Raw genomic sequence first — 14,842 nt, 5'->3', positions numbered from 1 at the left:
AGCCACCATGCCCAGCTGCAAATTCTGCGTTATAAATGATAATGTGTACCCAGTACCCTTAATTTACCTGATGAGGAATGGTGAGGGCATGCACCAATGTTTTGGGAGAGTGGCACTCACATCTCCATTATCTCCAGAAGTCCTTACTTCCTGGGACTTCCTCCACACCACTTTAGATAAACACCACGTGGGCAACCTCTCCAACAGCCTTCTCCTTCTCTTGTCATTCCTCAACAGTGAATTCCTGGGCAGGAAACCTGATGTCACCCTGTCCCACGTATTACCTTCCTGATCTTCCATGCTGCGGTTTTCTAGGATGTTCTAATGTAACATAGACCTGGACCTCCAAATACAAGACCAGGCTGTGTCTTGCACAAGGGCTCCCAGCTGAGGAAGGAGCTCTGTCATTAAGCCATGCGCCCTGTGCAGGCTGTAGCCACCTGGAAGGGGCACCTTTCCCCAGTGTGTACAATTTCAGAGCAGCTCTTGCACCCAGCTCCCTCTTCCGTTCTGGCACCTCCTGCCACCTGTCTTCCCAGCGCATCGAAGCGGAATTCCTCCTGGATGCTCCTAGATACTACTCCCTTCTTCTTGTGGTTTGGATCTTGCATCTTCCCCCCTAACCCCTCATTTGTTGGCTGTGACCCTGGAAAGATTTCATGTTTATTCTGGAAGAAGGATCAGTCAGTATGACTTCCTTCTAGATAAGCACTAAAACCCTGCTGCTCTTTACTGAGTGACAATAAATGCCTGAGCAAAATGACTAAAGATGCATTTCTCTTCAGGCATCTGCGTCCATCAGTGGAATGACCTAGCGCTTTGACAGGGTTTACTTTCGGGTGAAAAACACTCACAAGTGCTCTCTCTTCTGCTGCTCCTCCTTCACAACCGAGTGCTCAAGGTTGACTCTGCAAAGCACACGAGAGTACCAAGTGCGCGGACCCTCCAGTTCTCTGGCCACCAGCTGCTGCAGCTCTTTCTTCACCTAAAGCCCAGCCAGTCCTGCCACGGCCCAGAAGGCTCAACATATTATAAACATCCCCAGGCAGCTCGTGCAATGCCATCGCTCACCTATCTTGGCTCCACTTGCTGGGGCATAAATCATTCACGCGTCCCATCTTCCCCGCGTCACCAGAGATGACTCCTGTGCTCACTGCACCCCCGCCAAGTCCCTGCCCAGTCTCTGGGTGCATCATGCTGCTGCTGCCGCTGCCACCTCTTCCTGGCCAGCGTCTCCACCCTTGCGGTCACTTCATTCCAGAACTCTGGAACTCTGCAGCTGCCGCATATTAACCAAGCCTTTGTATTTTCTGTATTTCCTAATGTTTTCACATCTGGAGCCTTGCTGATTCTAGAGAGGCTGCTCCTCCCAGGGTTCGCTAATTCCTAGACAGAGTTTTCACACACAAACCAACCCATCCAGAGCCAATTCCCCAACCATTTCCGGTGTTGGGCTCTCACACGTGGGCCACCATCCGCCTGCCTCAGTCACTCCGGGGCCAGCTTCCAGACACCTAGGGGCGGCCCTATGCCCACGAGCTGCAGAAATGATCAAACTACCAAAACTCAACCTGCACAGCCTGCCCCACCTGCTCCTCCTGCAGAAACCACAATAAAGGCTCTTGCCCACGTTTTCGCCTCCCGGTCTGCCTCCTGACCCACCCTGGTGCTTCCCAGGGGGCCCTGTGTGGCCCCACCTACCCCCTCCTCCTGGGAACTGAGAGTAACAAATGATCTTCCAATGGCAATTGTGTCCTGGCCTGCTGACCTCACTATACCTGGATCATAACAAACTCACATCTTAACACGGGCTCGGCCTCAGTCAAGTCTCCTGGTCACCTCATCTTGTCACCCTCCATAGGAGGATGGCAGGACAGGGCTTGGGCCTCCAACCCTCCTGAGCTTCCATGTTTCTTAAAGCTCTGGCCTCCCCATCTCAGGAAACGGACCCAGTTGCCATCACTGCCTCCTCTCTCACCTTTAAGAGTCACCTCAGATCCATCAGCAAGTCTCACCCGGGCCACTCTCAAAGCATGTCTCGAATCAGCCCTCTGCAGGTGACACTCAGCCTTCCCCAGTGCAGGCACCGGGATGTCACACAGGCCAGTGTGTGTGCTGCCTCTGTCCTGGCCCTCGCCCGGCTCCACACCTTCTCCACAAAGCAGACAGATGGGTCCTCACAGAGCACAATCTGGGGCACAGGAGTCCCCTGCTCAAGACCCTCCAGTGCGTCTTTATGTCTTTGTAGAATAAGCCCGTGCTCCTCAGACCCCATAGGGCCTGACCCCACCTGCCTTTCCAAGTCACCTTCTGTGGCCTCTTGTCCACCATGCTCCAACCACGCTGGACTTCCTCTCTCGGATCCAGGAGAAGCCGAGCGGAAGCCAGCTTTTGCCTTGTCTGTTCCCCTTTGCCTAGAACACTTTTCCACCCAGAAGTTTGTTTGACTCCCTCTTTCCAAACATTCAGGCTTCAGCACGAACATCAGCCCCTCAGAGGGGTCTCTCCTGACCATCCTACTTGGTACGTAGCACTATTTAAAAGCATGTTCCTCACGTGTGTCTGGGTTCTTCAGGCTCCCGCCCGCCTCTGCCACGCAATGTGCTTTTCAGGCGATCAGAGGCTTGCTCTGGAGATGTATCTAGAATACCTGGCACTGGCGATGGCATCGGCATGAGGCAGTGTGGCTGCTTAACAAATACCAGTTCCCTTCACTGCCCTTTCGGATTCCTCTATTTTCCACAGTTCCTGAGATGCACACTCCCCAGTCTATAGGTTTGGGCCCTCTTAGCGGATTCCCCGTGGATCTGTGACCTTTGCCTGTGAGCTCTTCTTTAACGAGAATTTTCTTCCTCTGAGTCCTGAATGCCTCTGTGGGAGGCTGTGTTTTGGACCCTGAGGGGTCCAATGCGCTTCACTGGTTCTTACACTGATATCTCAGCCTCAGGGAGCAGCTGGAACTTGGAACGCACAGCCCTGGGTGGTGCAGACTTCAAGGCTCCAATTTCTTCGGGGTGAATCATTTTCTGCTCACGGTCCAAGGCAGTCGGCCAGCTCTGCGCTGAGGCCCTGTGGCAGGCAAAGATCTCCCAGTCCTGTGGCCATTGACGGTTTTGACTCCTGGCTTGACTGAAGGAGCTCAGTTCTAACTGCATCAGAGGCCTGGGAGCTCAGCTCTAGCCCCCGCGCAGGTGTTGAAAGCCAGGCTCCTCACACTTCTCTCTGGTTCAGACGCCCCGGGAGCTGCCTCTGTGTCTGCTCCTGCTGGGACTCCCTCCTGGGTTTGACCCCGGGAACTTCCCTTTCTTGCACTAGAGCTCAGCCTTGTACTTCTAAAAAATGCTGTATTTTATCCAGCATTTATGTGTCTGTGTGTGGCGGGGTCCCTGTCTGTTCAGTCTACCAGCTCAACCAGAAGATCCCTTCTGGCCCGTCCCCATACGTTTGTCTTTACTACCCCTACCCCAAGAAGCCGCCCCTTGGGGATGGTGCCTTGTGCAGCTTGGTTTCTAGTCCTTGCTAATGTACGTGCTCCCCCATACATTATCAGAGATACAGCACTCCAAAGCACCAAGCACGCTGCTGGGCACCCTGGTGCATGCAATAAATACTTGTTCATTAAAGGAAAGCAAGCAACCTTCAATATTTTGCTACTAACAGCTGGTCATGCTGGCTGGTGCTACAGCTCACCCCCTCTCCCCAGCGGGCCACTTCACATCCTGTCAAACAACAGAGCCCACTGCAGCAGATGGGAGGAAGATGATAAAAAAGGGTAGGCAATTATTTGCTTTAATAATTCTAGTGGAGCCTTTCAAGGCTGGTAAGCAAAGGTGGTTTACATTTCTCACCACCAATTTTTTAACCTGCTCCCATTACACCCAGACTTCTATATCTATTAAGAGGATGCAGTAATAATAATAGTAGTGACTAATATTTAATATTTATGAGTACTCATAGAGCAGACATGTACTAACCACCTTAATAGTAATATAAATATGAAAATAATTATGATTATCATGGCAGTTAACATACATATGGCACTAAGTGACAGGCACCGTTCTAAATGTCTCATACGTTAATTCACTGATTCCTTCCAACCCCATTATTGACCATGATGACTCACAGCTGGTGAAACTGAGGCACAGAGAGATTAAGTGACTTGCTCAGGGTCACACAGCTATTAAGTAGCAGAGGTCCAGGCTCCGTGTCCGAGCCTCCCTTCAGACTGCCCCTCCATGCATATCTTTTCCGTGCGTTATTTCAGTCTTCAAAATAACCCCACGAAATAACTATTATGACCCGCTTTTTACAGACATGAGAAAATGCGGGCTCAGAGAGGTTTGAAGCAGGCTGGAGGCAGTACAGCCAGTCGCTGGGCCAGCTCTACCCAGACTGCAGAGTTGGAGCTGTGAGCGGGAGGCAGAACACCTCAGGACCACCGTCCTCATGCACACACATGCACATACACGCACACGCATGCACACATGTTTACTTCTGCAAGTCCCCTGGATGTCTTTTCAAAAGCTATATAATTTGTTTTTAAAACTGTGTATTTCAAAGAATTTTTCTGAGGTTTTAGAGTATATTTAAATAAATGAATGCCTTACCTTGCCTACCACTAAACCTCAGTATGTTTCTAAAATGAAAAAAAACAAAAACCCGGCCCTTCTCACATGGGTCAGCCTGCATACCTGCATAACTGCATACCTGCATAACTGCATACCTGCATAACTGCATACCTGTAACTGCATAACCACACAACTGCACAACCGCATAACTGCATACCTGCATAACTGCATAACTGCGGCTGCTCTGGAAAGACCTCCTCTGCCACTTCTCCCTCGTCAGGTGTCCTCCTGCCTGTGACAGGTGGGAGCAGAGCCTGGGGTGAGGGAAACAACCCTGTCTGACCTCTGCTCTCAGGAGTATGAGTCGCCAAGAGGCTGTGCCCTGTTCTCCTAGTCTAGGAGAGAACACTGGTGCAGGCCAGCAGCAGAGGAAGTGGCAGAGAGAATCTGCAGGGGTGGGGACGCAGGATGGAAGCTGAGGGAAGACAGGGGCCTGCCGGGTAGAGGGGGTGAGCTGTGGCACCAGCCCGTATGACCAGCTTTTGGTGGCAAAATATTGAGAGTTGCTTGTTTTCCTTTAACGAGCAAGTATTTATTGCGTGCACCAGGGTGCCCAGCAGCCTACGTGGTGCTTTGGAGCACCGTATCTCTAAAGAGCAAACAAGGAACAGGGGCCAGGCAGGGGAAGACAGAACCAGGTGTGGCAAGAGTCGGCCGCTTCAGGTCTAGGCTCTGACAGGAGCCAGTGGGGGTCAGGGGACCGCAGTTCTGTCCTCTATAGGATGGGCTGCTGAGATATGAGGGTGGAACCATTTACTATTGCAAAGTGCTTGCCATCTGTACTGGTACAGTGGGAAGCACAGAGAAGCATTTGTTAGACAAATCAGCACCCTCGAACTCCGAAACAGCTACGCCCAGCAAAGGCTGCCACAAGGGAGGGAGCAGAAAGGCTTCCTTAGGAGATAGAAGGAAAAAAGCTGCCCACTCCATCCTTCTCCAGAGAAACTACCGCTCACTCTCTGCTCCTTAAGGCCCTGCTGGGGCAGGAGGGCTGTCCCGGAACACGCTGTGCTGTGGGAGGGGTTTGAACATCCCACTCTGGGACAAGAGCTGGAGGTAGCCCCAGCAGAGGAGCTCAGTTCTGGCAGCGGTGCCTGCTGAATGGCGTCTCCGGCAGGTGGCCTTTTTCCATCTGCTATTGCTGGCCCCTGCTGCTGCCCAGGTCCTCATGACACAGTCGGCAAGAACCAGGCTCTTGGGAAACCACGCCCGCACCCTCGCGGTACGCGGACTACCCACACCCGCACCCTCGCGGGGACTCTACTACCCACACCCGCACCCTCGCGGGGACTCTACTACCCACACCCGCACCCTCGCGGTGCATCTACTACCCGCACCTGCACCCTCGTGGTGCATCTACCCACCCGCACCCTCGCGGGGCATCTACTACCCACACCCGCACCCTCGCGGGGCATCTACTACCCACACCCGCACCCTCGCGGGGCATCTACTACCCGCACCCGCACCCTCGCGGGGACTCTACTACCCACACCCGCACCCTTGCGGGGCATCTACTACCCACCCGCACCCTCGCGGGGCATCTACTACCCACACCCGCACCCTCGCGGGGCATCTACTACCCACACCCGCACCCTCGCGGGGCATCTACTACCCACACCCGCACCCTCGCGGGGCATCTACTACCCACACACGCACCCTCGCGGGGCATCTACTACCCACACCCGCACCCTCGCGGGGCATCTACTACCCACACACGCACCCTCGCGGGGCATCTACTACCCACACACGCACCCTCGCGGGGCATCTACTACCCACACCCGCACCCTCGCGGGGCATCTACTACCCACACCCGCACCCTCGCGGGGCATCTACTACCCACACCCGCACCCTCGCGGGGCATCTACTACCCACCCCCGCACCCTCGCGGGGCATCTACTACCCACACCCACACCCTCGCGGGGCATCTACTACCAGGGCAGGGGCGGGGAGGCAGTACCACTAAGCCAAAAGATAGGTGCTTTCTTCCCTCCCAGGCACCTGAGCAAAGGAAGCTCAGCTCCCCTGAACCCTTAAAGCAAGGATAAGGCTGACTGCATGGCCAGAAATTTGGTTTTCATTGTTGACTAAACAGTAGCAACACAGGGTCACATCCATAATCTACTTATAGGTAAGGTGAGAGTATCAGCATGGAGGGGGATGGGAAGGAAGTTTGGGAAAGGAAGAGAAACAGCATTTACAAAAGGGGAAAACAATCATTTTCAGGGTAAACATTGCTCTATCCATGGAGCAGTAGTTTTCAGTCTTGACTCAACATTAATTCCCTGGAGAGTTCTTTAAAAAACCCAGTTGCCCAGGTCAAACCCCCTTTACCAGTGTGTTTAGTGCCTTCCCCCCTGCCCCCTGCCCGGAAGCCAGCAACTCAAAAGACTTAAGGTTACCCATAGTTCAAAAAGGCATATTGGACTGATACTGAGCAGGGGTGGGCAAGCTATTTTTTGTAAAGGACCAGATAGTAAATATTTTCAGCTTTATATAATACCATCCTGCTGCATCCACTCAACTCTGCGTATAGCCAGAAGGCCATAGGTAATACCTACGTAAACACACGAGCATGGCTGTGTTCCAATAAAACTTTAGTTACAAAAACAGACAGTGGGCCCAATGTGACCCACAGGCTGAAGGTTGCCCACCCCTCACCTAGAAGAGATGCGGAGGCTTTTCTAAATCACTCCTTTAATATCTCCAAATTTCCCCCTCCTAACACAAGACCCCCACCTCCCTGCAAATCCATTCATAAAAATTCATGTCAGAATAACCCTGTGGGGTGGGTAGCAAGTAGTTGTAAAGCCAGACTGGCCAGTGGATTTGCAGATTTTTGGAGCTGGGTGAAGGGCACGGGGGACTCATTCCACTCTTCTGTCTACTTTTGTGTATATTTGAACATTTTTCCAAGACAGAAAGTTCAAAAAATAACATTTTTTAAAAAGAGAGGAAAACCTTCTCAGACAGAACCACAAGCTGAAACTAGCGGGAAGTGTGGGGATCCTGTGTCCTGCCCGGGGCTGGGCCTTCAGGAAGCACGTGCAGACGCGCCAGCCCAGCACGCTGTGCAGAGGATACTCACGACCAGTAGAGCAGCATGAGCAGGAAGGGGCAGATGATGAGGGCCTGCAGCACCTGCCAGTCCCGGCACAAGGCGGCTAGCCCGGGCATGAGGAACTGGCCCGCCATGGCCACGAAGCTCGCCACCATCGTAATCATGAACCGTTTTCCAGGGGGGCACAGCTCTATTCCTAGAACACAGAACCAATGAGAGAGAGATGAGTTCCCCGCTCGACAGCCCGAGGAGTCCTGGGTGCACCTGGGCCAGTGCACTGCTCAACCCACCGATGACTGAAATTGTTTTCATCTGCTGCCCACCACAAGTGCCCTATGTGGTGTGCCAGTGTTTTATGGGCACATTGAGGCTCCAACTGGGAAGGGAATCAAGATGGTGGTTCAAGGCCACAGGGCTAGTCGACGACAAAGGGATGCTATAATTCAGAGGAGTTTAGCTCAGAAACCAGGAAACGGTGCTGCCTATGGGACAGATCACCCATTGTTCCCACTTCCTCTGCTCTCCAGACGTCACTGAGCTTGCTGTCCAGCACGTTCCCCCCTCATGCCCATCCTGTTGCCATTCCTTCCTGTCCATGATGCCGTATCAGGGGCCATCTCGACCTCTAGACAGGATACCAGGCATGTCCATATACTCACTCCCACCCACAGGCACCACCCGCCCCTTCTTCTGCTTCTCACTCCAGGGCTCCTTGAGCAGTCCGAGCTCCAGGCAACCTACTCACACTGTGAGACGGAGGGAGACTGAGTTGAGTCCCAGTTTGTCTATTAAACAAGACAAAAACCAACAATAAAGCTGACTCAGATCATACAGCAATGACCCTACCACAAAGCCCCTTCTCCATGTGGGAGTTCTGTGGGCCACTGCAACACGGTTGAGTCGCGCATCCTTTCTCTGTCCCTATTGGACAACTTCCCCTGGGCAAGGCCCATGTCTAATTCATCTTTGTAGCTCCAAAACCAAAAACAGTGTCTATTTTCTACAAATGCCCACTGAATAGAGGGGGACCACGGCCCCTCTTATTTGCAAGAATCTATTCTTTTACTTTGACCTTGAGTCAAAAAGATGATCAGAAAACTTTAATCTGTGGCACCCAAGTGACAACCAATACAGACCTCCTACATGAATCACCATAATGAAAGCCCTAGTAGAAAAAGCAGCTGAGTTTTATATGTATATATATGTGTGTGTGTGTGTGTATATATATGTGTGTGTGTGTATATATGTATATATATATTTCCCTACAGAGCATGTATGTTTATTTGCTATTCTCCTGCTATACGCAGTATTCTCTAAAGGTTTCTTGCTTGCTTGCTTTTTTAAACATAAGGTAAAAACAAGAGGAAGGAGGAAGAGGGGGAAGAAGAAGAAGGAGGAGGAGGAAGAAGACCCTTCAGAGAGACCACTTTTATGCCTGTGTGTTGGAGGCTGTTTGGACGGTGGGCTTCATGGATCAGCTGTGACGGCTCATCTGCTGGCTGTCTAGAGACCATAGCAGAGGTAGGAGGTCAGAAGGCAATAAGGGAAGCAGACTAGAGAGAGAACAGATGAATTATGCTTGGCTACAAGGATATCACCAGCCCTAACAAGGAGAGGGTGCTATGCCCGCCAATTCCTACAGCAGCTCATCTGCTGGAAAAAAATACTAATGCCATCAGAATTTCCATTCCTGCTCGGCCACAAGCAAACAGATCATCATCATAGCTATCAGTGAACAAGAGAGAAACCAGATTTCACCGATGATTGCTTATAAAGAGGCTTCTACCATTTAATTAGGAAAACAAGATTAAATGGCTCATTCCTGGCCATTTGCTGCCATGCTGTTCCTTTTGGTACCATAGGTCAGGTTCACTTAAAAGATCACTACTTAGCAGGGTCCAGATCTGGCATTTCTGCTCTTACAAACAATAAAGAAAACAAGGTCTTTTAAGAAAAGACAGTTGTAGGTCTTGTTTTCATTTATTAAGCACAAGCAGTAAATTGGCTGCTATGGAAACCAGAAATCTACATTAGCCACGGTAAATTCAGTGTTGGAAGCTCGGCATGGGCTAGTATCAGATAAAGAAATTCAGCACTTGGCCTTCCAGGTAGCCTTTAAACAGAGTCAAAGAGATAATGTGGAAATAGCATGATGGTATCGTATCAATGGTTTACTGGTACAGCAGACATATATATATTGCTTGCTGTTTTTCTTTTCAATACCTCTCTTTAATTTAGTGACATGATACAATGAAAATATCTGCAACTACACTTCTTTTACCAGAGTCCCCCTTTGGGATGTCTAACCCCACATCCTAATCTACACTGATGTGATGTCACACAAGGGATCATGAGGCCACTTCCCAGACCAGGTTCTAGGTTTGCAGATGAGCAGGGAAAATGGTCCCTTGCTGGGCCAGTCTGGCTTCAGTCTCCCCTTGCTACAAGTGAATTGCTGTGGCTGGCATATCGCTTAGTGTGACTGTCAATATGACAATTATTAAATGGTCATAGTTTTTCTTCCAAAGGTTCTCTCAATCTTCTCCTATACGTAAGTGGTCGGTGTGGCCCCTAACTCTTTGCTGCCTAAACTGTAGTGTGTGAACCTGCTGTGTTGGTATCGCATGTGAGCTTGTTAGAAATGCAGCCTCTTAGGCTCCACCCAGACCCAGAGAATCAGCATCTGCATCTTAATGAGCTCCCCAGACAACTCCTTGAGAAGCACTGGCTCACTGTATTTCTCCCGAACTGTAAGCATGTGTTGCCTGGCAGACACATCTGGGGGAGCTGAAGAAGTGGAATAATTTTCTGACCTCTCCACTCCTTCTGTTTTTGCTAGGAATCCTAGCAGGGCCTTGACTTTATTTCGTCAGGTAGAAAAATGCAGGGCACTCCAGCAGACTTGGTATTTTAGCATTCCTGCCGAGGCGATGGGAAAACACAGTGGCTTGATGGAAGGACACAGGTGTGGCCATCTGCAGTTAACTACCTTTTTTGTCTTGCCTCTCCAGAAAATCTTTCCGAACTGCTTGAATCTAACGACATTCTGAAGGTGGCTATAAAGATGTTTTCGTAAAAGAAAGCAATGATTAAGAAACTGCAGGCACTTGAGGATTGCCATTAATCACAACTTTCTCTGGAAGATGACAAATCAATTTTTTTTGGAAGTGGGAGAGGAAAGAACACATGAGGACATTTAAGCCTCGAGTCCCAGCATCCGTCAGGAGGGACGGGGACTGCAGGTAGATCGTTTTTGCTGGGCTCTGTAAGCAGAAGCATTTGGGGCAGCAGCTCCCACACTCTGAAGATGGTTCCAGCTCCCTGGCCAGGGCCACTGGCCTTGGGATTGAAAGGCAGGGAATGATGTCCCCAATCCAACTGTCCCTTCAGGGCCTGGCTACTGTGGAGAGTAGATCACTCACGGACAGGCATCCACAGTGCCCGTGGAAGAACCTGGATGGCAGCTGTGTCCCGGTACTTGCTAGAATCAATTTATTTGCCAGTGGAGCCAAACCCAAATCCTTTGAGTGGATTTTCATTTATGGGCAGCAAGAGTCCCCCTGATTATGTAAAACATTTAAGGGCCACAAGAAAATGTCCTGGGTGATGCAGCAAAGATTCAAACATTGAACTATCTCAAGTGGCCAGCATGTAGCACTTCCACTGCTGTGGTTACAAGCCTGGACTCTGTAGCCAGAGTGCCCAAGTTCAAATCCTGCTCCTGGTACTTAGAAGCCGCGACCTTGGTTCAGTCAGTTAGGAGTTCTGTGCCTCAGTTTTGTTGTCCGCAAAATGGGGTGTTGTGAGCACTAAACAGCATATAGTGCTAGAACGTAAGTGCTATGTGTTATAATCTCATGCATTATTTTTCCAGATTTTGGAATACTTGCATATATATAATGAGATATCTTGGACAAGGGACCCAAGTCTAAACACAAAATTCATTTATGTTTCATATAAATCTTATACTCATAGCCTGAAGGTAATTTTATAAGAGATTTTAAAAAATTTTGTGCATGAAACAATATTTTGACTGTGACCCCTCACATAAGGTCATGTGTGAAATTTTCTACTTGTGATGTCATTTAGGTGCTCAAAAAATTTCAGAGTTTAGAGCATTTCAGATTTCAGATGTTCTGATTAGGAATACCGAACCTGCATAACAATATAATTATTGCCAAGTTGTTCTTTGCTCTCATTCGACATGGTGAGATCCCTTCTCTAAGAAACAACCAACCAAACATACCACCATTACTTTTCCCCTCACACCTTAATGAAGAATGCCTACAAGCTACTCTTGGCAACTAGATACACTTTGTCGATGAGCAGAGAAATTACTGAAGGTTGTGAGGATGAAACGGTACGTAGCTGAGACTTAACTGAGGCATTTGGTCAGTGAATCAACACGGACCACGACCAAGTCTGAGCACAGAGGCTGCCCCGAGGCTCTGATAGAAACGTGACATTGTTAGGAGGCCACAGCTCTGGGAGATTTGCTTTTCAGAAGTTGTGAGATTCTTACACATTTTCAGGAGGAAAAGAACATTTTACTTCCCAGGGTAGTCACTTCATGTGAAGAAGGAGGAAGGCCTGAGGGAGTGGGGTGTGGGGGTTTGATGTGTCATGTGGTGGCGGCTGCAGTCGTAGGCATTTGCTCAAACACGAACCCCGGTGCTGCAGGGAGAGGGCTGACTTTGAGGGAGGGGCTTCTAGATAATTTGGGTGGGTCTCATCTCATCTGTTGAAAGCCCTGAACACAGAGCCGAGGCTTCCTTGAGGAAGAAGAAGATTCCACCAGTGGACAGCAGTGCCCGCCCCGGTGCCCTTGAGTCCTGATGGCTGGCCCTCCCGCTGGCCCCTCGTGGATGTCAGCCTAGCCACCCCTCACAGTCGTGTGGGTCAATTCCTTACAGAAAATCTCGAAATAGATATCTCCTGCTGTTTCCTTCTCTCTGGTTGAACTCTGAGACAGAGGTCAGGGGGTCCTGCACATCACACAGGGTCACACGGGGCCTCCTGCAAAGCCCATCTCCGAAGCTGCACCCCCCTCCCCTCCCCTTCTTACTCCCCACTCTCTCATCCTGTCCCTGCTTCTCTTCCCCGGCCAGCCTGGACCAGGTCCCAGCCTCACAGGGACCGTCTGTTAAAACACCAAGCTCAAGGGACCGTCTGTCAAAACACTGCAGCACCCAGGCAGGAGCCCCAGGGAAAATGCAAAGCTCTGAGCTGTGCTACTGGGCAGGGCTCGGCCCCAGCTCCAGCGGCTAAGGCATCTGCCCACCGACATACCAGGAGTGACCAAAGTTTTAACATTCTCCCCCCACCTCCCTCACCCCCACAAACACACACACTGATCTCACTGTTGGATTCAGTAATTATAAATAAATTTTTAAAAACCCTTTGAAGCCAATCTTAAAAAAAAAAAAAAAAAAGGGCCCATCCTCCCATAATGCACAAATGAGTAAAACACAGCACTTACTCTTCCTCAAATACGTTTAAGAAACCCTTGAATGCTTGTGACCGCAGGGAGAATACACCTTTTTCTTGGGATTGCTAAGTGCTCCCGGCTTCTCTGAAATGAGAGTACAGGATTTTTCTGGACTGGAGTTGGCTAGGAACAAAGGAATATATTAAGTTGACTGACAATACTTAAGCCAGAGGACAGGAATTCGCAGAATCGTGCCCGCGGAACACAGCGTGCCACGCAGGGCACAGGATGAGGCGCCAGCTCTGGCCCAGTGGTGGGGGTTAGATTCCTCCCGGGCTCTGCTGGGCAGTGTGAAGTTACTCAGCAGCTCTGAGCCTCTGTGTCCTTGTATTCAAGGTAGATAACGATCATACCTACCACATAGGGTGGTCATGAGCAAACAACATTCACGAAGCACTCTCGAGTGCACCTGGCTCGTACTGAAGCCACGGAAGCCTTCTGCACAGACACCAGGCCACCCTGCTAAGCGATCAAGCTCTTCCATCTGGGACGTAAACTACACCGTGTTTTAGGTAAAGCTTGGTCAAAATGGACTCAGACAATGCAGTGTGCCAACCCCGCGTGACAGCACTCTTTTCTTTCTGGGCCTCTGCTGTCCAGGGAGGGCTGGCCAGGCTGCTCAGAAAGATAAGTGTCTTGTGGGGAAGGGTCTTTGACCTGCCACAGGCCTGCCACAGGCCATATCTCCCTCTGCAGGGCTTCATTTCAGCCAGAAAGCCATGCGCACACCCCCACTACTCCTCACTAATTTATACATGGAATTCTGAGGAAAGCCACAGAGCCGCAGGGAGGTCTGAGTCGAGCAATAGCAAGGCTCTCAGGAGAGAAGAGCTCCCGATGAGCCCAGCAAGGACGGAGGAACCACGTCCCTGGCACCTTCCACCTCCAAATCCCTTTGTGAGAGAAGCCAGCCCTTGTGACGTCCCAGCTGTGCTGCCCTGGGCACTCTGCAGGCCCAAGGCCACTCTCGGGACAGGGAGAGTCTGCGCAACTCACCGGCAGAGGGAGGTGAGACGGGCTCAGGAAAGGACAGCGAATGCCCACACTGCTCAGGCTCCCAAATTAAACACAATTCCTGGAACAGGCCTGCGGAATGAGAAATCCATCCAGAGGCCACTGCCGAATGGCCTGGCCATCCTCTTCCAAGGGCAAGCCTCTGCGAAGGCCGACTGGGCCACTAGGACACGGGGCCTTGGGGATCCCACTGCCCAGCCCAGCCCCAGAACACACAGGATTCAAAGAGGCCACTTCTCCAAACCCGCTGTCCTTACGAGTGGACTACCCCCTCCTCCCCTCTCCCAACCCTCCTCCATTATCCACTACACTAGAAGCCCATTTCCACCAGCAGAGGCAAAATGTGGAAAGGAAGGAGGTGCAGCTTTCTCAACAGAGACTGGAGGGCTGGCCATGCTGCCTGCCTCGCTGGGCTTCCTCCAGCCTGGTTCCGGCTCGGCCCTAGGCTGCTGATATCCACCTGGAGAGTCCTCTGAAGACAGCCCCATCATCCTGGACTGCGCCCCTCCCTGGCAAGGTGGAGAACTGCAGGGAGCTTCCTCGCTGGCCTCACCATCTCCCGGACCACCATGCCAGCCTCTCTCCTCTTCCCTGCACCCTCCCTCCTTCCTGTCGCTCCCCAAGTGGGCCTGGAAGTTCACACCACTCAATAAT

At 51.1% G+C, this 14,842-nt stretch overlaps 1 protein-coding gene across 3 annotated transcripts in view; it reads right to left on the bottom strand.

The window, feature by feature from the left end:
* Positions 1 to 14,842, bottom strand: part of LOC105487323 (solute carrier family 22 member 23) — a 189,751-nt gene that overhangs the window by 47,206 nt on the left and 127,703 nt on the right. For all 3 annotated transcript variants that reach the window (XM_071097704.1, XM_011750775.3, XM_071097705.1), the window contains exon 4: positions 7,714 to 7,882. In XM_071097704.1, coding sequence (XP_070953805.1) covers positions 7,714 to 7,882 — 169 coding nt within the window. The remainder of the gene's footprint in view (positions 1 to 7,713; positions 7,883 to 14,842) is intronic.

Source organism: Macaca nemestrina, chromosome 5, assembly GCF_043159975.1.
Source record: "Macaca nemestrina isolate mMacNem1 chromosome 5, mMacNem.hap1, whole genome shotgun sequence".
In the NCBI taxonomy this organism is placed as follows: domain Eukaryota; kingdom Metazoa; phylum Chordata; class Mammalia; order Primates; family Cercopithecidae; genus Macaca; species Macaca nemestrina.
This window is presented reverse-complemented; position numbering and strand designations above follow the sequence as displayed.